Below are 23,373 nucleotides of genomic sequence, written 5' to 3'. Positions count from 1 at the left end.
TCTTGAGCCTTTTTTACATTTCGTTGTGACACATCAGCAAACTTCAGTGTATTTTATTGGTGTTTTATGTATGACACACCAAAACAGAGTAGTGTATACTTTTGTAGAGATTTTTTTTAAGTATTTAGCCCCTTTTCTCTGACATCCAAACATAAAATTCAGTGGAACAAATTGCCTTTTGAACACACATAATTAGTAGAAGAAAAAAAAAACTCACCCTATGTGTAAATTAATCCCAGAATAAATTAAACAATTTCTCTCTGAGATTTTTAACAGAACATCAGTGAACAAAAAGCATCATGAAAGACAAGGAACACCCCAGGTAGGTCGGGGATAAAGGTATAGAGAAGTTTAGAGCATGGTTAGATCATAAAACGACATCTCACTCTTTGAAGCACTACCCAATCCATCATCTGGAAATTGAATGAGTATGGAACATACATAAATAACATGGCACAACATGTTATTTAGTGGGGAGGGGGGGGGGGCAATTTTAGAATACATAATATACATTATATTAATTAAATAAAAGTTATAGTATAAAGTTGCAGCGAGCCATAAACATATATCAGCCCCCAAGGCTTTGACAATCTCCTCTTTTTTTTTTTCCTTTTACATCTTTAAAGTTCTGCAGGTCTACGCATAAGCATCATAAATCAGAGTCATGTTGCCATCTGTTCCACAAAGGAGCCATTTTCACTCTGAGACCCCATCACGCATTTGAGTGAGAGTCACTTTAGTCTCTCTGAAGTGAATCCCCATCACTGTGGATTCAGCAGCTTTCTTTTTCTGATGGTAAAAGAGCTTTCTTCTCTTGTTCAAGCAATAACTTCCAATTACTGGCTGTGAGCTCTTTGACAAGTGTCATTCGAATCAAAGCTTGTAGCAGAAGCAATCTGTTCTCCATTATATTAATGTCAGAAAATCTTTTTTTTTTTTTAACCAGTAATTGTATAGATATGAAATTGTGGCTCAGAATGTTTCCACTTACTAGTTTTAATGCAGAAGTTTGACCTAAACAAGAGCTGATGGTTTAAATTGGCAAAATGTATTCCAACATTCCCACTCACCTGGAAATTTTTCATTAACATTTGATAGAAAGAGGTTGCAAGTGTTGCCTGTCAAATAGATTTGGAGTAAAGATTACAACGACAGAAAATTTTATCAAAAGCTACCAGTAAAGTACAGACACACAAAAAGGGGGATTACTAAAAAACAACCTACACATGGTTTGTATTTTAACAAATGTCATTCCTTTCTTGTAATCCAGATTAAATAGTTTTGTTTATGTGCCCATTCAACTCAAATTCACGAAAGCACACACAAAAACACACACCCAAACATGCACACCAACAATCCCCCAGTAAGGTGCCACATGCCATCAATTCAGATGTGTGTCAGACTCTGTGGATAACTTGTTCAGCTTTGTTTTTTTTTAGGCCTTTGCTCTTTTGGCATTAAACATATTCACCTCTGTCATAAAACTCAACTGAGTGGAAGAGTAAAATAATCATTTAAAATGTGGATCTGGAACAGGAAACATACTTTATCTCAGTTACTTCTGGCACTTTGTTTAGACCTAACAACCGTAATGTCTTTAAGGTACCATTTGCTCCTCGTTTTGAATACATTGGCTGGCGTATTGCATGGCACCATTACCTGTGTAAAGCTGCCGTGCCCTAAATGGAAATGTCTATGAAGAACTCAGATTGTAAACTTTTTACCCATCCATCTGGAGAGAAACTTGCTTAAACGGTTTTATAAAAATGCCATCATTTGCCATCTGTAGCTGAACATTGGTCAGCAGGGAAAATGGCTGAAAGAGTCAGTGATGCAAAGAGCTATAATCTGTTCCCAAGCCACCCCGTTGTTTGTTTTGAAAAGAGAGAAATGGACAGGGAGAAAAAAATAGGGAAGGAGACTGAAGAAACAAATGGACCCATCTTCTTCCTAAAGCAGTGTTTTTCCAGCTCATTTATCAAAAGCAGAAGAAGAATTCTTTTTGATTGGCTGATTACCAGAAGCATTCATCACTGGGCAAATGTATCCCCAGCAGTCTGACACTGCCATTTTGGATAATTTGTTAAGGATGACAAAGAGGTCATTGTTTCCTTGGCTTATTTTTGACCTTTTTAATATTAGAAAATTAATTTTCTATGTGGAACAAATATATTAGGTCCTGTCACAGCATCTAGATGGATTTGGTGCCCTGAAATTCTTCCCAATGTCCTTCTTCTATGTCTCCCGCAGTGCTGCCTCACAATCTCCTTCTGCTTTTCTCTCTCTCTCTCTTTCTTCTCCTTTTGTCAGATTTGCCTCGTGTGAAAAGCTGACTGACTGTGCATGTTTTTGTATGAATATTTGTTTCTCCCTTGGCCACCTGTATTCTCTCTTCACTCTCCATGTGCGTTTAAGTGTCCTCTGGTGTCATCCCACCATTTCTGATCCATTTCTAAAATATACGGCCAATTTCTCCCCGTCACCCCGCGTCGTTTCAATCCCTCCATCGGCGCTCTTTATTCTCCCTCTGTTGGAGCCTGAATTGTCTACTTATCACAGGAAGATACAGATGAAGCTGTCTCACTTTTCCAGCCTTTTTGCTAGCTTTCTCAGCTTATCTCCAAAAGGGCTTTTAATTGTTCTCAATTATTCAACACAATATTTCAAATTATTTCATGCTTGCTCTCTTGTGACATTTTTCTTTTCTAGTGCCTATTCTCTCCCCCTGCCCCCCCCTTTTTTTTTTTTCTAGATAGATGTCTCAGCTTATGTTTCTCAAACAGGCCTGAAACACAGAGCTGGTTGCGCCTGTTCTACCTGATTACAAATCACCTCTCTGACCATAAGCAGACAAATACCACCATTAATTTCAGTGCACTGTGCAGAACGAGGGAGCAAAGAGCAGGAAAAAGTCAGATAAATGTGATGGGAGGGCTAGAGAAAGAGGAGAGTTTTGTCTTTTACTCTCATCCATGAAGCAGGTCATGATATCTGCCATGTCCTGTCACTGGTACATCATTTCAGGGTCATTGTCATGTTGCCCCTGTGGCTTCTCCAACTGATGCTTTGTTTGCTTTACAATTTAATACACTAATTTTTGGATTTTGAATTTTATTCTGGAAAAGAAATCCGTTGCCTGTTCTGGTAGTTCTTGGATAACTTATTTCTAATGCGGTGCCTTCCAAACGTTTGTGTACACCCTGAACTTTTCCAAATTGTGACATTGGAACCACAGTGTCAATGGTATTTTTTTGATATATTTTCAATATATTGTGATGCGCAATGGAATAGAAAGTAGAGCATGATTATGAAATAATGGTAAAACGAGTTTCACAAGTAAAAGTTACATTGGAACATTGTGGAAAAAGTGTAAGGGATGTAAATACCCATCCAATGTGCATAAAGCCGCACAATTCCAGGAGTAATCTCTTTTCACAATTCTTATTTCTTTTCCATCATCTTCTGTGAGCTTCACCATCTTTGTCACTAAAATTCATAACAGGTGCATCGAGAGAAGTGAGAATCATTTATCTGGCCAAATATGTTATTGCCTTCCAGGGTGTAAATGCATGACAGATGAAATATAATAGATTACCAAATATGGCATCCAGACAATATTGTGTAGCTCTACTGATATGCAGCAGCCTCATTCTTTAGTAATATGTTATTGCCACATTATGCTGGAGAAGATGTATCACAGATAAAACAACAGGATTAATCTTTGTTTGGCTGAGACACAAATGCTGTTGTGAAGCTACAGCATTTTAAGGTCGTACTGTTTTTATATTTTATCACAGAGCCTATTTTTTGACAATTGACCTCTCATTGAGGTTAAGGTTTGTGGATCTACCAGTTTTAGTTAAGTTATGGTCGAATCTACCACACTTTGCCAGGACTGTTACATGGAGAAGGTTTTGGGAATACACTGTGATCACACTTCTTATTTGTGACCTCTTTCTTGGGCAGAATGGTTAGTAAGTCCTTTCCCTTGCTTAAAAGGTAGCTCCACATTTGGAAACCTCACTCTGGGCACAGTGCAGGGCTTTTTCTTCTCCAAACATATTTTCAATGTTTCCAAATTCAATCAGGAGTATTCATCAAAGGAAGTAACTTTTGTCCAGTCTTTTGCTCTCCACTCATGTACTTCCTGAAGATTTTCATTCTGTTCTTGATGTTATTCTTGTGCTGAAGTGGGATTTTATACCCTTCTTGTCACAGAGACTTAGTTCAAAAGTCTTTATTCACATACAGTCAGATCCTTCCACTGCCATTGTTGAACAAGCTCTGCTCTGGTGGTAACATGCTACTGTAAGCGCATTGTTTAGGAAAATACTGTCCTGCTGTTTACACTATTGGACATTTTCCAACACTGAGTCCATTTTCCAGGGCAACAATTGGACTGAATACAGTTCAAATATTTGTTTAGCATAAGAAGGGTTCTTTTAATAATAAATCTGAAAACTTACAAATGAATTAGGGATCCAGCAATGGGGAGTCAGGAACAAACAATGTAAACAAACAGGCAAATTATAATTTTAAAGGAATAAAGAATAACTAAACACAATGAATTACTAATAAATCTGAACTAGAACATTTCTGAAGAAATTTAAAAGGGGCCCTCCAGTTGGAACTCAGCGTTTTGATCCGACACGAATCGGAAAATTATCAACAATGCTAAAGTTAACCATAGGAAGCAAAAATAATGCACTGCAGGCAATGCAGCTGTTTTAGTTATGGCAGGCCCCAACTAAAACAGCTAAGAACAGATGGATCTAAAGTAAAACAAAAACAAGCTTGCTGATTGAACTGGGAAGAATACTTTTAACAAGGACAGGTGAGACAGTACTTCTGGGTCCCGAACTTGATTGCTTGCTGCAGGAATGAGAACAGTACATCATATCCCTCTGCACTCTGAGTTCTGCTCTGATCAGCTCAAGCTTCATGCAGACTCTTTACACTTTTCTAAACACTCCCACAAATGCACACAGTCACCTCTACATTCCCAACAGAGGAACGGCCGACCATCCAACAGCCTTCCTGGCTCAGAGTAAAAGAGTATAAAACACTGGAAACGCAAAACCTCTGTAATTAAAAGTCAATTCTGTGTGGTCTCGCAACACAAACTTAACAGTTCCTCTAGCCTCTTCCTTTTTACATGCTTTGAGCATACATATCCCACAATCCACTCAAAATCAACTTGCAAGTCTTGAGATGTCAGCATGCTATTGATTTTTGCAACTTATTTTGCACAGAAACAATTTTGAAACAATTCATTAAACAATTAATTAAAAAACAAAATTAACATAAAGAAGACTTTTAATAACTCGAAGGGAAACTTCCAAAGGGATGGAGAACGACTGTTCAGATTTTGTTTATAACACCCAACTTTGTCAAATATTAGGACTCTGTTTTCTGAAAGTGTTAGCTCACAATTCTCTGCACGTAATTAGGATTGTTTACATATTTGTCTTAACTTTAGGAATATTTTGGAAAAGAAAGAAATGCAAGAAGGGACGGCTTTCAAGGTCAGACAGGTTCTGCTGCCAGAAGACAGGCTTATTATAGGGCAGATTAGGGAGTATCTCCGTTGGGGTCACGTGTTTATTTTCTCTGAACCAGCTTGGCTTCTGCTCCGGGTCCCGTTGGCTCCGTCGGCTTCGTCTCTCTCAGCTGGAAGGATCATCAGCCTCGAGTCAAAGCAGTCTGGGGAGGTCACACTGAGGCAGGACGGCTGTCGGATGGGCGGCCGTTCCTCTGTTGGGAATTTAGAGCAGAATTTGAAGCAATCTGAAAACTATTTGCTGAGAGATTTTGAAATGCTGGAGTCACTCAAAACAACATGAATGAATTTAGACCAAGTTATTCCAGCATTTGTTATGAGCACAAGTTCTTTTTTATGTAAATTAGTCTTTATATGGCAAGTAGTATTCGCCATGTGTTTTGTAGGATCTCGCAGATCTCACTACCTGGAAGCAGTTCCCTCAAGATCCACTGCTGCTGAAATATATTCTTGGTAAACGATCATTTTTTTGTTGTCATGAACCTTACATTTTGGACCATTTTATGAGCTTGGTCTGGACTAGAAAAATGTGTTATCTTATTGTCACCTGGAAAAGCATTTTCGGCAGCCTAGTCAAAGTGTTTACATCTATTCGAGAAAAAGTACGGTCAAGGTCAGTTTTCGTGTGTTTCTGCCGGCTATGACAATCTTTTCTCAAACTCACCCTCTAATTTGCATATTTAAGCAGTTATTGCAGTCAAAGTAGGACCAACTCAATATAAATTATTAAAATGTTCATTTAGCGTAGTGTTGTATCCAAACCCTGTTAGTTTAACATTGTATGTTTAACATTGCATGAATAGCAGAGGCAACTTTTTTTTTTTTTTTTTTTCCTGAACCAGCAGCAGTCCTCCGTCTTTTCAAAAGGTATGATGCTGATGCAAAGAGCTTTTTTTCAGGGGCCTGTAATCCTGCTTCAATCAGCTACTTTTCCTTTCCGTGTACAGATAAGCCCGCCATTTACGGCCCCCACTGCACTCCCGCACCCGGCTCTAATTAATATGCAGCAGATAAGTACTTGTCTGACAAAATTCATTCGTTTGACCTTCTGGGTTTTACACTAAACTGATTGCCGTCGTTGCAAGTTCACCCCGAGTTGAGAGTTCTCTGGAGTTTCTGCAGCAAGACGGGGTTTTTATTTTTCTCCGAGAGGCTTAATTTGGACACTTGCACTCTCTGCACTTCTATCTCTCCCTCTCCTAAATTGTCTTCTGACTTTCATTCAGTAGTCTGTTTCTTAATTGCCCCTAATTGCTTAATTACAATTTCAAATGAACAATTCTGGAGGTCAGAGCGGGTTGTTAATTGAAGCATCAATCACAGTGGTGGGGCCTTCAGAACCGTCTTGGTTTGATTGACAGAGCATTAACTAAGCAATGTAGTAGACTTGGACATGACATTGTCGGGGCTCCATGGCTGCTGCTGCAGATCCTCTGATGTCCTTCAAAGAGACCTTCACAGCGTCACGTGAAAGCTTTCTGGGTTGGGATCAGGATTAGTTTCCAGAAAGTGAAGGCTCAGGTGCTTAACCTTGTATTTTTCAGCTTTTTGTTTAAAGACACAATCTAACTTCCACAAATATAAACTGAGAATAAAAGCAAAGCTGGGCGGTGAAGAATGTGCTCCAGTGAACATTTTCACAAAAAAAGTTTTTAAGAAGATCCCTGCAGAGAAAGCTGTCTTCTAGTTTGAATGTTTTTGGGTTGATGATACAATCAGTGGCGCAAGAATTTAAATTTGCAGCTGAAGTTGGTAAAAAATTCTGTTGCTGAAGCTTTTGACAAATTTTGATTATTTTAAGTTGTGATACATTCAGTGTCGTGGGTTTAATCCATCGTGCTTGTCAGCCCATCCTTTGCAGCCAAAACAGCTAAAACTCTTCAAAAAAGGTTTTTCCACAGATTGTGTTGGACGTATGAACACATCCTTTACCGTTCAGTGGGGTAGCATGAAGGCAGGAGCTAAATAATGTTACTCCTCCTAGTGTGTTCTTTGATCATGTGCCTGTCCACATTTCTTTAACCCAGCCCTCTGTTGTCGCCTCTGTTTTAACTTTCCTTTACCTCCACCTGAGGGGGAGCCCTGAGTGATTATTGGCCTTGTTGAGACTCTGCTGGTTGGATCTTTTGCTCTCCACCCTTTTTTTTTCTTCCTCTAATAAACCTGAATTGCTCTACCTGTCTTTCCCATCTTCCTACCTCTTGGTCTTTTCTTTTTCTGCTCCCTTTCAGTTTCATTCATTTGTTAATTTACCATTTTGCCTCATGATATTTTTCTCCTCTCTGCCTCACATCACCCCTGCTGCTCACTTGGCCGCATTAAGCTTTTCTCCCCTCCTCCTGTTCTCTCTCTCTCTCTCTCTCTCTCTCTCTGTCTCGCTTTCATTCTCTTTCTCTTTTTGTTTTTCTGTTATTTCTCCTCACCTAACCACCTCCCAACCCTCTCCTCACCCAACCCCACCTTCTCCGGCTGCTGTTCCTCTCCTCTGGGGCTCCATCCATCAGGTTGTCGGGGGCTGCTAGCGGCCGACTCCCAGCCACCATATTTCACCGCCAGCCAGCCAAGCAGCTGACAGCACAGCCACCGCCAGGAAATTGCTTTGGCTGTGAGCAGAATTTCAAACACAGCCACACTGCGTCGCCTGGGCCGCCCAAGCATCACTTCCCTCTTTCTGTCTCACCCCTGCCAGTCTCTGCGCACACATCTTTGTTTCTCTCTCTCTTTCTTTCTCTCATTCCCCCCTCTCTCTCTGTTTCTCTTCATATACTTATTGCCTCCTTTTTCTCTCTCTTCGTCGCCCACCTCCTTTTTCTGTAAACTCTTCAATCCCTCCTGTTCTACTTCACAAACACACGTAACTACAAGCATATGCATCGTTTTCCCTTTTATCCTTTTTTTTCTGTTTTCTCTCTCTGCTTCCATCCCACTATCTTTTTCTCTCCTTTTCTCTCCTCACATTTCTCCCTCTCCTCCTGTTTATGACCCGCAGGGAACAAGGTGTGGAGCTGAATCTGTAATGAGCGGAGAGGGAAGAAGATAAAAGAGGGAATGGAAGAAGAGCAAAGGGATAAAACCGGGAGAGAGGCAACTCAGTGATAAGATGGAGAGAGCAGGCAAAGGCTAGGGATGCTGGTGGGTGTTAGTCTGGTGCTGAGGGTCAGAAGGTGCGGCGGGGTGTGTTGGTGTGTGAGGTCGCCTCAAAATAATTTAACACATCAATTTTACTAACCTTGACTTGCTTCCTTCATTTGATTTTGCGATTGAGGTTAAGGGATGTTGGACCAGGAGTAAACAGTCATTTATAGTGTGTGTTCAACATGGTGGCCAAGTCGAACCTTGGATGGAGAAAGGTTAATGTTTAACTCTCTATTTTAGATCTCAGGCCTTCTAAGGCAGACACATTTTTGTGCTTTTATGGATGGTTACGTATCTGTGATCGAGCAACAGACCCATAATTTCCTCTGGATTGTTAAAGCACCATCTAACCTGACATTTTATTTAATTAGCTCTCCCTGTTGTTAACCCTCTCCCATCCTGGTGTAGTTTCAGACAATACACTTTATTAAATTATTTACATAAAAAGCAAATGTTGACTGAAGAGGTTTATCTAATTTTGAGGCACACAAAGGCTCTTGAAAGTGTACACACCCCTATTAAAATGCAAGGTTTTTTTATGATTTAATTAAATGAGATCATGATACATTTTTTTAAAACCTTTTTTCATACTTAATGGCATTTATATTGTGTATTTATCTAGAAGGCAAGTAAACCCATTGTAAGGAAATAAATGAAATGAAATGCTTCAACAACCTAGTTGTTTAAGTGTGCACACCCTTAATTTGATGCTTGAAGCACGTTATGATTTAATTGTACTATTGTATTTTCTTTGGTAAGCACCTAAAATAAACTGTAGATAATCTGATTAATATTAAATAAAGTTTAGCAGCCCGTGTTGGATTTATCTGTCATTTGTGTCCTTTAGGTAAAGCCATAGTTTGCAAAGATTACAACATGATGCTGTCACACGGGTTGAGGCAGGCAGCCATTAATTAACAAAATCCTTTCTGGAAAACCACGTTTTGCATTTATTGTGCCTTTCTTGTTTGTTTGTTTTATATTTTGGTTGATCTGAAACATTTAAGTGCAACCAAAAAGTAAAAACTCAACAAGTCTCTAAAGAGGCAAGTACTTTTAGCAGATACAAGAACTTTTATCGACTAAGTTTTAAGCAATTATAAAGTGAAATACAATGGATTATCGCAGATGTACAAATTGAAAATTGCACAGCAAATGATGAGATGTTCAACAAAACAAACGGGAGGACCAAAACAAACATACGATAACAGAAATGGTAATAAAATCAGCACCTTAATCAGGGCTGTGTTTAGGGACTAAATGAATAAATCATCCGTTTTAACTTCACGATGTGCCTGTTTTTTATTTAAATTAGGCTTACTGAAGAGTGAAGGTTTGGTTTGGCTGAAACCCCATAGATCATTTGGGGTTTCAGATCATTTTTGTCCTCCTGCTGAGTGATTTCTGCTCCCACAAATATTTAGGACATTTCTTCTCTGGCCATTAAACTTAAGTTGATAATTTGTGTTCTTTCCCTTTCTGTAATTTCTACAATAATAATAATAATAAAAATGGCTCAAAAATGCTAACTTTACAAAAAGTAAGGCAGAAATCTCAAATGAAACATTTGTAACACTGACATTAACGCTGGATCTTTAGTTTGATTTCAACAGGTGACAGAAAAATATATGAGCCTTTTTTAATTAGGTCTGAAAAACCTAAACCATTTCATTTTTATATCAGTGTAAGTTGGATACTTGTTGCTCATGTGTTTTTTGTTTTTGTTTTTGTTTTTAAGTTCTCTTTAGAGTTAGTGTTTGAATTGGTTGTTAGATCTCACCACATCCATTTGTGCAGAGTTTACAGTTGAAAATGAGTTCAGGATTAACTAATAAATGACTTTGGTGGATGTCATGAATCTTGGGTGTCCAGATGTGTGTTTGTGTTTGTACCATTTTGCTCTCACCTCTCCAAGCCATGTACTTATTTACGGTTTGCCCTTCAGAAGGACAGCATGATTGAAGTTATGACTGGGTGGCTAGCTCCTTTCAGGTAGGGCTCTAATCTCAGTCCACAGTGTCCAGAGTGGACATAGCTGCCCCACGGGTCAAAGTCTTTCCCAGGGGAAAGAATCTGTTGTGGGCCATTGCTCGTTGATAGAAAACTGTTCCAACTAACCCTCTGCTCTTTTGTCTTTTTCTCCATTAGAGCGTTAGCTTGGAGTTCTACATCGACGTCCATTCCCACTCCACCATGCTAAATGGCTTCATGTATGGAAATGTGTTTGAGGACGAGGAACGTGTTCATAGACAGGCCGTCTTCCCCCGACTGCTGTGCCAAAATGCGCCGGACTTCTCCTTTGTAAGTCAGACTAACACAGAGACACACAGACACCAGAGTGAGGACTCAGAACCCAGAATTTCTACTACTTTGCTTAACAGCGTGAAATAGTCTTATCTCAGCAAGTCCTGGTGAAGTGGTGTTCGGAGAGGCACTGAACTGCTGCACTCTAAGTGGCAGACACTTGGGAGCATAGTTTGGACTGACTGTCTTTGAAGTGTAGCTGCATGCATCCAAGGTAGGTGTTGATGAGAAGAAAACATTATGCTTCAACAGTGTTAGATTAGAAAACTCCCCCATACAGATGATAAAAGCATTTCTTAAACCTGCAGACATCCAAACGGGAAGTTCATTTACTGAAGAGGATAAATGAAAAGGTCATATGTCAAGATGTTCGCTTTGATCCCAGAACAGAAGTGTGATGGCTGAAAAACCATGTGAAAATAACAATAAATGCAAATATATACGTACAGCTTGGGAAACAATTAAGAGACCGCTGCACTGAACCCCACTGAAAACCACCTGGTTGTTCCACCAAATCTTGATTTCTGAACTCTTCCTGAGTTAAAACATTAGTAATGCTGTTTCTAAATGAACATTAACTTGTTTTCTTTGCATTTTGTGAGGTCTGAAAGCTCTGGAGCTCTTTTGTTATTTTGACCATTTCTCATTTTCGGTAAATAAATACTAAACTTTTGCTTGGAATTTCGGAGACATGTTGTCAATAGTTCATAGAATAAAAGAACAATGTTCATTTCACTGAAACATTTACCTATAAAGAGTGAAATCAGAGAACTGATCATTTTGCAGAGGTCTCTTAATTTTATATATATATAATTTAGATTTTAGATTCCGGTCAGGTGAAGAAAGGGGCTATGTCATAGGTTTTTAATTTTTAACTTCTTTACTGGCTACCCAGGCATAGGAATACTTAGATGTGTGCAATGGAGCAGTGCTCTGCATTCAAATCGTTCTTCGAAGATGCAAACTTCTTCCTGTAACAGTGCTTCAAGAAAAGAAAGTGTCTTCTATAAACCGGCTGTCAGAATTATGTATTTACAGATAGATTACATCTAGCGCAGTTAAACCTTGAAGAGTCAAGTATGATTGACGACGTGTACAAAGATGAGACTTCCAGCTACTTCCATTCACTGTGCTGCTTAACTTTAGACAGAACTCAAAGGTTTCATCAACGTTCTTATGTCGTTTACAAGATCCACACGTCGACACAATTCCGTCTCACAGGCTTGTGGGTTTTCTTGTCCTGACCTCATAGCTTGGTTTTTATAAAGACAAACACCATCAACTGTGAGACCTTCTGCAGACCTTCCCTGATTACATCCAATTAATTCAGTTAAGTTCAGGTAGACTCCAATCACGGCATAGAAGCCTCTCAAGGATCTCTCCTAGCTGTGGGATGCTCCACCACCTAATTGCGAATGTCATAACAAAGACTGTGGACACTTATGTTAATCGAATACTTCACTCCTTGGGTTTTTAATTAATTAACAAAACACTCCAACACCTTTGTCATTTTGTCCTTTCAAAGAACGGTCTGTATGCAGATTAGAAAAAAAAAAAATCTATGAATGTCAAAAACTCTAAAGGACTTAAACACTCTCCCAGTTTTCTGTGCAGGAAAGTAGAAGGTGAAACTGTAGTGTTTGACTGTAGAAGTGGACCAGGTTGGTTACCCTGTCCAGAATCTTGGTTTATATGGATGAAGAATTGTAGAAATCTCCCAGTTTCACATACAGACCCCCTTTTTAAAGAAGGATGCATCTCCTGCTTCCTTTGTTTAGTGCTGTTGACATTTAATAACGGAGCAACTTGAATATTTAACACAAACTGATCTTTAGACGTCCCAGTTTGTCGATGCAATAAAGAAAACTTTGCTTATTATCCGTGTCTGTACGGTGGGGTTTGTTACGCACAGCGAGCAAAGCTCCGTTTCGAGAGAAGGTCTTTCTGTACTCAGGATGTCTTGTGTGACAGCTGGCCCAGGGGTCATCTCCCTGCCTGCACCATTGTCCCCATGCCCATTCAGCACTACCTTAAAGCCCAGCCCTACGCAGCAGCAGCAGCACAACACAATCACGGCAAACTCCCACCGGTGGCCAGCGAGTCTGCATTTCAGCAAGTCCACTCTGGCTGCTGCGAATTCACAGTGAATGGAAAGTTTTTCCACACTCCTCCCCAGACGGCGTCAAATTGTGTGTTATAGCTGACACGCTCAGAGCTGAAATAGATTTTTCTCCCACACTTTGCCCATTTACAGCCAGGGTTTGTAATGACATTGTGTAAATATGCTGAAAAGAACTCCCTTTTGCAAGTTGCTCCGAGAGAGAAATCCCAGGACATAAACACATTTTTACTAATGAGACATGCCAGTCAATACTTATCATGGCTGTTATATTTCTTTGCTTTGCGTCGAGCCAATACAGTCTGACAAATAAATATTTTTGACAGTGTCTGTAGGTTTTCTGTGTTTGAAATGCTGTAGGAATATCACATATTGTTTTGTGGAACGCTCTGCTTCCAAACCGACTGAGATAGGACTTTGTGACGGCCGCTGTGAAATATTGACTGTGTTGTCCTTAAGCCACTTTGTAACGAATTAGCTGGAATGATTAGTTATTGTCCGTTTGAGAGATCAATTTGTGCCCAGGCTTTAAATTCCTGACTGATGATTTGAGATGTTTATCCACTATTTCCACATAATAAACAATTCCAAAAAATCACTTAGCACACCGAGTTAACGCAATCTGTTTATTTAAACAAAGCAAGTCCAAGTACACTTTTTGGACATTGATTGAACAAGCAGAACTTGGTCTTTGAGATGTGAAAATAAGATCATTTTCAGGAGAAGAGCAGAGCGATCACAGGAAATGAAGCTACCTAATATCCCCATAACGCTGAACATTTTATTTATAATATAGTATTTTAAAAGATCTGATTGGATTAACAGATTTTGTGGAGCCAGAGTATAACAGCTGTCTGTAATATTCAGGTTTATGGCCATTTCCATCGACTTTGCTTTTCAAAGACAGCAGCTGCATCCACTTTTATGTATCTTCAATGCATAAAGTTGGCACATTAAACTGAGCTTATAACAATGTTCTTCCTATAAAGGTCTGTTACAGACATGTCATCTGTGATTATGTGAACAAATAGAGCATGATTGTCCATCGATCCAGTAATCACTTCTTCCTAAGCGTTCAGTGAGTTTATTACACCCATCTGGACTTTCCCAACTTCCCTCTTCCACAGATACTTTGCTGTCTATAATTTAAATATTTTGTTCCCTTTCTGACACAATACATTCCTGCAAACTTGTTAGCAAACACTTGCCTAATAAAACATCATGCAGACTCTGAGCAGCATTCTTGGTCTTCCTTGAATCCTTAGATATGCATATATGGCTCATTACCTGCTAAATGTACCCGTGTGTTTGCAAACTGCATGCTAAATTGGCTGTTTGATGACTGGCAGGTGGCATTAGGTTGCTTTTTAGAGCGCCGTTTGCTGAAAAACAATGCAGATGAAAGAGGCGAGAGTGAAAACCAACAACAAAGTGACAGACGACTGGGTAAAAACACCAAGATTACAAAGACTATGGAGCTCAGTAGTTTGGCATATTGCAAAAGAGAAATAGACTAAACATTTTATTGCATTCAGGAATAATGCTAAACAATAAATTGCACTAGACTGATGTCCTAATAAAGTAATCTTAAATAAAATTGTAAATACTCAATTTACATTCAGCTCTGAAGACTGTGATGACCTTAAAGACTTCCTTTTGTGTCTGGTCTTTGTTGATTTGACAATATGCTTTGGATCAACACCTGACTGAAACACCCTACTGAGGACTCATTTTCAGTTTTCCAGCAGAGTTCAGTAGATTCTTATGTAAAATGTCCTGATACCTCAAACAATCAAACAAGGTCTTCTTGCGCTTTAGTAGCGAAACAGGCTCACAGCACACAAAGCCTCCGCCATGCAGCGTTCGTAGTACAGACAGAAACACTACGACCATCATTAATCTTTGGAGATCTCCTTCACGATCCTCCTCAATGTGTGGTGGCAAACTAAATATTAGTCCTCTTGCAGCCTTGTGGACAGTGACTCTGTGTCATTCCTCAGGTAAAAATAAAGTCATGTGCTACCAATTTAAAGTTCCTACTTACTCTAACTTAAATCCCACCTTTGCTACTGTTGAATTTGCTAAAAACAATTACTTTTTATATTCCTTTGATTTTTTTTTTTTTTTTCACTTTTTCTTCACTGAATAAATGTCAATTTAAACTAGGGATTTTCTAAAAAAATTCAGTGTGAAGTTGTGCATCTTGGAATAAAAGATTAATTAATTTTAAGGCTTTTTACACATTTTTAGCAGAGGTGCCAATAAATGTGTGCTTAATTAGCAGTTCTTACAGAAATAGCAACCGTCTCACTGACTTGCCTGTGTGACTCTTACTGTAATATAGTTAGCATCCACTATTACTCTTCTTACTCAGTTTTATGGCTATAAGGCTGTAAATTATGTTTTATGGTAATTGTGTACTCTCTGTGCACCTTACCTTTCAAATTATATTGCTTTACACTTGTACTTGGAAGGTAGGAGATGAATGAGACTGTGTTAAAATGTTATGCACGTTTATAGGTGACACTTCGGCCTCTGTAATTTGGATAAAATGGACTAACAGTAAAACTTTGGGAGAAAAATTCATGATTTTTTTTTTTACCATATTTGTCCAAAATAAAAACTAATCCAATATGTCCTTTTTGCCTTTTTTGACTGTGAAGTAATCAGTTTTTCAGGTCTCACACCAAATGTTTTAAAGAGGAAACTTTTGATTTTGTAACTATAAATATTAGTTAACTTCACAGATTGAGGAGGGTGTTCGTTTGTAGAAGTACTTCACCCCAATTCTAAAGAGGTTTTCTATTTACCTCACCTGTATTTTATTTCTTATTCTTTGTTGTTTTTTTCAGTCAAACACTTCATTTAACCGGGACAAAGTGAAGGCCGGTACCGGTAGGCGCTTCCTCGGCGGTCTTCTTGATGACACTTCATACTGCTACACTCTGGAGGTGTCCTTCTACGGCTACATGACATCTGTCGGCACCGCCGCCGTTCCATACTCTGAGGAGATTTGTATCCTTCGTACGTGATCCGTGAGGCTCAAAATGCAGCGTGCAGCAACAACCGTCTGACGCTATTTGTTCTCTCTTCTGATCTGACACACACTCTGGCAATAATCAAGACGCTGGAATCACTATTTTAATGTTTTAATTGGGAGTGGGAACATGCGTTTGTGGCTCCGCATGACAAGTCGTTTGTACTTGCTCGAGAAGCAAGTTGCTCTTTTGTTGCCTTTTGTTGCGACAGATGTGCAGTGACAGAACGCGGATGATATCTGCATCTATTGATTTCATTTTACAAAAAAGAAAAAAAAAAAAAGAGAGAAGCGCTTGTTTCGGCATGTGTAGCGCTGCGTGTGTGCACGGCTGAAGCTGTCACTGGAATAAACAGTCAAACAAACAACACTCCCATCAGCTTCAAGCCCTCACGCACAAACACGCATGGATTTTTTAGCACTGGAGCCGAAGGTCACAGGTGCCTTAATGGAGCCAGATAGGAAGGAAGTTTTCCTTCATCTGACCTTCTCAGAGGCGAGGGCCTCCTGAGAGCAGGCTGATAGTGGTGCGATCCTACCGATAGAGTGATCGAGAAGAATGGGGGAGAGATTTTGAAAGCGACAAGGGTCCTACTTATGAAGAGTATGTGCTCTCATGCACTTGCATTGCAGGTGGAGGGGCAGCTTAGCATTAGCGCAGCCCTAGTGCCCTCTAGTGCCAAGTACCGGAGGTCTTCTTCAGTGAAGATGATCGGTGCGATTAATTAGCACACAAGTAAAAAGCAATACAAAGATCCATTCAATGTATGGATCAGCAAAATGCTTTGAAAGAGTAGTTTTAGTCATTATTGTTTCAATAAAATGTGTTCTGTAGGAGGAGAAAGAAGCAATGTCCAAAATCAGGCAGTCTGCTTTTCGCTGGCTTATAAAAGTTATCAGATCAACAAATTTTATTTATGGTCAACACATTATTTATCTATGCATTGATAGGAGTATAGAGGAGCAATGAAATCTAAATGTTTGCCGTTTATGTTTATATATTTTTAACTTAATGATTCTCATTACTAACTTGCTTTTCTTATGATTCTCAAAACTTTATAAGTTCTTTGTCAGGGAGCCCTAATCGCATACTTCATAAAAAGGAAAGAGAGAAATATCATAGTTAGTCTTAGGCTTCAATTAAAAAGTGAATGATTATATTGGTTCTGACTACTAATACAATCAATAATCATTTCAATAGTTGTCTCACTAATATATTTTAGTTTTTAACTAAATAAGGGAATGAAAAAACATCAGGTAAACATAAAGTTTAAGTACCCCCAAAAAAAACAAAAAACAACTAAGAATGAACATTCAATGTGTGATCAGCTGATTAAAGATTTGATTTCAGTAAAACTTTTACTTACGTCTGAGTGAAAGTTGAGAAGGGAGGACAACAATGAATACCTTACAGGAATAACTTTTTTTTTTTTTTGCACCATGGTGGGATAGTATCCCAAACACTTTTACAGAAACATGCTATTGGTGGTTTACGGTACACAAAATGAAAACTTTGATGGAGAAATGAAAGGAAAGTACACTCCTTCACATTTTTTAAAGTAATAAATCAATAGCTGTTTAGTTTTGAAGTGAAAGGGAACTGATACATGGTTTTCAAATTTGTTTACAAAGAAATCCAGAAGTGCGCGATGCATATTCAGTCCTCTTATATGTAAATAAAATCCTAACAGCTGCTTTCAGAGGTAACTTAATTAGCAAATACAGCACACCTGTACTAATTTAATCTTAGTTTAAACTTAGCTGTTGTGTGAAACATGAACTTTTTGTTTGAACATTAGTGAACAATCAGCATCGTGAAGATCAAGGAACACAACAGACAATCGCGGGATAGAGGAGTTTAAAACAGGGTGAGGTTGTGAATCAATATCTGAAGCTTTGCAACCGAGACACAAACAAGATATCCATGGTAGCTCAGGATTAGCTCCAGAGATCCATAGCTCAGGTGGGAATATCTATCAACAAAACTGCTAGATCTATACCAGCTGTTGCCATTCATGAGTGGGACCCAGGAAACCTTTCAAATACGACAAAAACTGAACTATTTTCTTCCGACTTAAGTTTTTCACAGTTTTAGCCTCATTTATGTTGGGCTTTCACATAAAATCACATAAAGTACATTGATGTGCGTGGTTGTAAAGTGACAACAAAAAGTGCTGGGAACAGTTTTGCGTGGTGGCGTACCTGTCTGGAAGTGTGTCTGTGTTTGCTGGGCTGCGAGAGCGGACGTTTCTGAGGAGGAGGAGGAAAAGGAGGAGCTCCGGAGGCTGGGCAGGCGGCAGGGGGACCTGATCTGCAGTGGAGATTGGGGTCAGGCAGGTTGAAGGAACAGACCATGTCACTTTTTACGCCCCAGTAGTTTGCTTGATGGAGCATGTAAATCATCAACAGAGACCTTTAGCATCTCCCCCACCCTCTACCTGCCCCTCTTTCCTCTTTTCCTCATCTCACACCAACACACACCTCCAAACTAATTCACGACAAATAAAAACCTTTGACCCATAACCGGAGCCACCTTCCAAGTGTCCTTCCTCACCTTTTCATCTTTCATGTCCGTCCTTCCTCACCACGGTGACTTGCATCCGCCGAAATTGAAAACTTAACCTTTCGAACAGCTGACACTTTTTGTCACAGTTTGAATTTGCTCGAGAAAACGTGTGATACACTTTTAGTGGCTGTGAGTGTTTGTTTTTGATGTCTCCTCTGCTGCAGTCTTTTTCTCCTCTATAACGTCCTGTCCTCTCTCATCCCATCAGCCACAACATAACGGCTCATTATATCATCTAGTCAAGCTGAGAATGCTCCTCTAAAACAGCGGGGATAGCCTCTCTTGTGTGTATGACTTTTTATCGTCCTCTAATCATTTAAGAACCATGTTTGTTTGTTTCCCATTGTAGCCGGTTGTCAGTACGCTCCGACAATAAGTCCTAAAGAGGGCTACGCGTCTATTTATACCCTTTTAATTTTTCACACTTTGTCATTGTACAAGCAAACACCATAAATGTGTTTTAATAGGATTTAGTTATGCACAGTGTAACAGAAAATTATGATGTGGAAGGAAAATTATACATGGATTTCAACTATTTTTACTAGGAATGCACAATATATCTGCATCAGCTACGGTATCGACCGTAAGACTGGCACTGGCAGCATTATGAGGTGGGGAAGAAAACCTGCTAGAGCTTACAATGAACTCGGAAGTTCACAGTCAACTAATGTGAAATCTTTGAGTTCAGAGCCAGAGCTACCGAGAAATTGTTTAGCTCAAAGGTTATTCACTTGTTAGAATCTCCTAATCAAAGTCCAGACCTAAATCCAATAAAGAACATGTTGCAAGATCTTAAATTTCTTCACAGACAGAGACTGTCCCCACAAAAATATGGGAATGAATGCAACCTTCTAGATGTAGAGCTGGTAGAGTGATGCGTATAAAGACTTGTGGCTGCAAGGATGGTGGTTTGACAAAGAACTGACTCAAGATTTTTTCAAAATTTTCAAAAAACGTATATCCAATTTATTTCAATGCCATTTTATTTCACACAAACGTATCTGTACCTTTGAGCTGAACTACCTTGAAATAAGATTTTATCTTCTAATGTGACAAAATGTAAAAAAAAAAATAAAAATGTTTGTGATATGAATATTTGTGTGAGACACCAAAGGTTTTTTTTTCCAAGTTATTTATAGTACAGCAGCCCAGGTTTCTGCTGCCCAAACTGCAAAGTTTGAACATGAGTGTAGAGCACATCAAGGTTGAAGAAATCTGGGATCTTGTTCAAATCACAGCTTGGTGTCTTCTCTGTGCCCGAGTGCATTTACATGTGAGGATACAGTAGATGTGTTTTTATTTATGATAACAAAGCCCACTTATCGCTTCCTTGCATTCACGTTTTGTTTAGTTCCTTTGGAGAAACTTTGAAGCACTTTCGAGGACGTTTTTTGTTTTTGCTGCAGCATTTTCGCTGAGCATTTTCACCTTGCTCAGATTTTCACCACTGAAGGACAACTCACTTCTCTGCCTTTCCAATTCAGCAAACTTGCAGATTTTCATCGGAGGCAGTCACACGCAGTCTAATCAAGCAGAGCATTGCTGGGCTGCTCACCAGCTCTGAGTGACGTCACAAATTGATGGCTGCGTCAGCTCCCCGCATGTGTGTGATGTCGGACTGTCGGCCGTCGCGGCAACACTTGACGTGCGCGTCGCCATAACAGTGGGACACCGTGAATGCCAGCGCCACCAGTGGAAAAACAGCATGCATCATTGAACCTGACACCCAACGCACAGGCTGTGACAAGTATGCAAATGATATAGCTGGGAGGCAAATATGCTTCACTACCACCCATCATGCACATCGCATCACACAGATATGCACAAATGGATAGGTGCTCACATATGCAAGCAAATGCACACAGAGACACACATCTATGCACAAATATTGCCGCCATGCTCAGATGAACAGGTGTCCTCACATGAGTTGTCCCAAAAATGTAAAAGCTGACATGTCCAAATCCATGAATGTTGTTTCTGGACGTACTGATAAGTCCGCCGTTCTTGGGGAGTCGAAAAAGTTTAGAAAAGCCTTTGGAGAAGGAAAAACTACAGTTTCAGAGATGAGTTTAATTTAGCTAGCTGCTAAAAATAATTTATAGCAGAAGGAAAAATATATTTACTAATTGAATATAATACGACAGAATTGAAATATGTTTGCATTTACATAAAGTTTAGCTAAGTCTTGTCTTTGAATAGATTAATGTTGGGAATGAACATAAATGCAGTCACTTAAAGTAGACAAATTAGCTCACCTGGTATTACATTACACTGATGGCCAATTAATCATCTAAGAGAAGTGACATAGGTTATGCGATGCCTTTAAAACAAATTAAACTGTTGGTATAGCAAAGACAAAATGTAGAGAAAACTTTCCTTTGTATTCTCAAATTTTATTCTGTCCTTTGTTTTAAAACATACATGTTCAAATGAGAGGAAAGACTATAGATAAACACAAACTACAGAGCGTTTCAATCCAATAAATCCTCAAAACAGAAGCAAATCTACAACAAGATGGCTGAAAAAGAAGAGAATCAGTGTGTTGTAGTGGCCTAGATGAAGTCCAGACCTCAGCCTGGTTGACCGTTTAGGAGCTACGCAGGCCAAATGTTTGCAAACCTTTATGAACTGAAGCAACCTTGAAATAATCTGTACTGACATTCCTGAAGAGCAATTTGAAAAAGTCATAATATTGCAAACTCTTTCTGAGAGTGATTACTGCTAGATTTTGAGTTAACTGTACTTATGTTCCTCTGTTTACTGTTGTTCACTTAACTTGAACATCCCCATATATAAAGGACAGATGCAAGGCAGAAAAAGAACATAAACATATAACTGTGTGACTTCACGTTACTTATTAATTTACTTTTTAAAAGAACAAAAGGTCTGCTCACCTTTCCTACGCTCCTTATTTAAGTCAGACAGCTTGTATAGCTAACAGGGACAGTCCGTTCTATCAGGGATTAAAATCGGCTCTGTTTTGTCCTCTTGGGCCTCCCGACGTGAGGTCTTTCACTCCGTTGATTTGCTGTTGGGGACAAAAATGTCCCTTTCTGTATTGCTGTTGTTGACTATCCTTGTAATTAGCATTGATAATTAGCTCTTTACGTGTCAGTGCACTGACAAGACCTGCCAGTCGCCCATATTGATGGCTCGAATGTCCTCTTGCTTGTCTCCTTGTTAACTCCCATCCAATCTAGACAGCCTTTTCAACGTGACCTGTTAATTTCACCACTAGGGGACTTGTTGTCTCTTCGTCACGTTGTCTCACTGTCTGGGAGGACGGGCAGCGAGGAATGAAAGAAGCTTAATGTGTTGCTGACAGCAAACAGCTGCAGTAAACAAGGCATGTCCCACCCCCGTCTCCTTTGTCTCACATGCCCCGTAATCTCATCAGCGTCTAACCTGGCACGCCCTTGAGCCATGACAATGACCTGTGATTGATTAGATAAGACCATTATTGTGTACAAAGAATACATTTCAGTGAAAGACTGGAAAGATGCTGATGCACTGCACGCCGGCCCCCTTTGATCTCCCCAACAGTGACTAATGATAATACTGATAATAACAGTTTATTACACAATTTAAACAATATTATTAGAACATGTCAACGTGTGTCATGTCATCACACTGAAAATGTTTCAGCTCCTGAGACAAATGTTCATATCAAGCAATGATAACCCGAGTAAAGAAAAAATAATCTATTTTCAATTAAGGATTTCTTTTATAATCTCATAAGGTTATAAGTTATCCAGACCGGCATGGCTCGGTGAGAAAATATACTCTTTTTAAATAATCAGTAAACTTGGATGAGCCGCATTTTCTGTTTCTCTGACCAGCCACACACAAGCCTAATTGCTGGTAGACGTCTAGAATTGGTCGATCATCTAATCATAGCTGTAACAAAATGAAGCAGGCGAAAAGATATCAGTCATTTGCCCCAGTTCAAAGAAACTCCAAGAATGAAGCGATTTCTGAGGGTAGTGTGACGGTCTGAGACTGTCCGCAGCTTAAGGTCCAGGACAACTCACCACAATTAATACAAACACAACTTCTGCTTTACCAGAAGATCCAAAAGGAGGATGTTGGCCATCCCTCGGTGCCTTAACCAGGAGTGATTGGGTTAAGCAGCAGGACAATAATCCAAAGCTCTCCAGCAGGTCCAAAAGGTAAAAGAGTAAATACAGGTTTTGGAGCGACTCGGCCCAAGTCTGGCTTTAAATCAGATTTAGACACTGGAGCATGACTTTGGACATGCAAAATCCATCAAGGTAGCTGCATTAAAACTTTTCTGGAAAGAAGAGCGGGCCACAATTGAGTCATTATGCAGGAAAAGTCTCATTGCCAGTGATCACAAATGCTTGGCAGCAGTTCTTTCCGCCACAAGCAGTTATTAGGTGTAGGAGGCAATTAAATTTTATAGGGTCAGGTTGGTTAGGATAGATTTTATCGCTTAATAAATGTAATAATACTTGTTTGTGTTATCACTGATATTTTTTTTTTATCTGAAATATTCAAGTGTGGTTAAAAAAAAGAATAGTTGAAATCTATAAGGGTGCAAATACTTTTTTTTTTCTTTTTTCTTTTTTTTTTTTTTTTTTTTTTAAATACTTTTGTTTTTTTTAAGTTTTTCCATGCCCCCCAAATTTTTT

At 39.2% G+C, this 23,373-nt stretch overlaps 1 protein-coding gene across 1 annotated transcript in view; it reads left to right on the top strand.

Moving 5' to 3' along the window:
* The window catches only part of agbl4 (AGBL carboxypeptidase 4), a 221,390-nt gene that overhangs the window by 189,096 nt on the left and 8,921 nt on the right, over nt 1-23,373 (top strand). The window contains exons 7-8 of the mRNA XM_015034512.1: nt 10,844-10,996; nt 15,971-16,133. Coding sequence (XP_014889998.1) covers nt 10,844-10,996; nt 15,971-16,133 — 316 coding nt within the window. The remainder of the gene's footprint in view (nt 1-10,843; nt 10,997-15,970; nt 16,134-23,373) is intronic.

The sequence above is a fragment of the Poecilia latipinna genome, unplaced genomic scaffold, assembly GCF_001443285.1.
Source record: "Poecilia latipinna isolate Pla-1442-1.1 unplaced genomic scaffold, P_latipinna-1.0 Scaffold301, whole genome shotgun sequence".
NCBI lineage: Eukaryota > Metazoa > Chordata > Actinopteri > Cyprinodontiformes > Poeciliidae > Poecilia > Poecilia latipinna.
The sequence above is the reverse complement of the archived record's forward strand: the minus strand, read 5'-3'. Positions and strand labels throughout refer to the sequence as shown.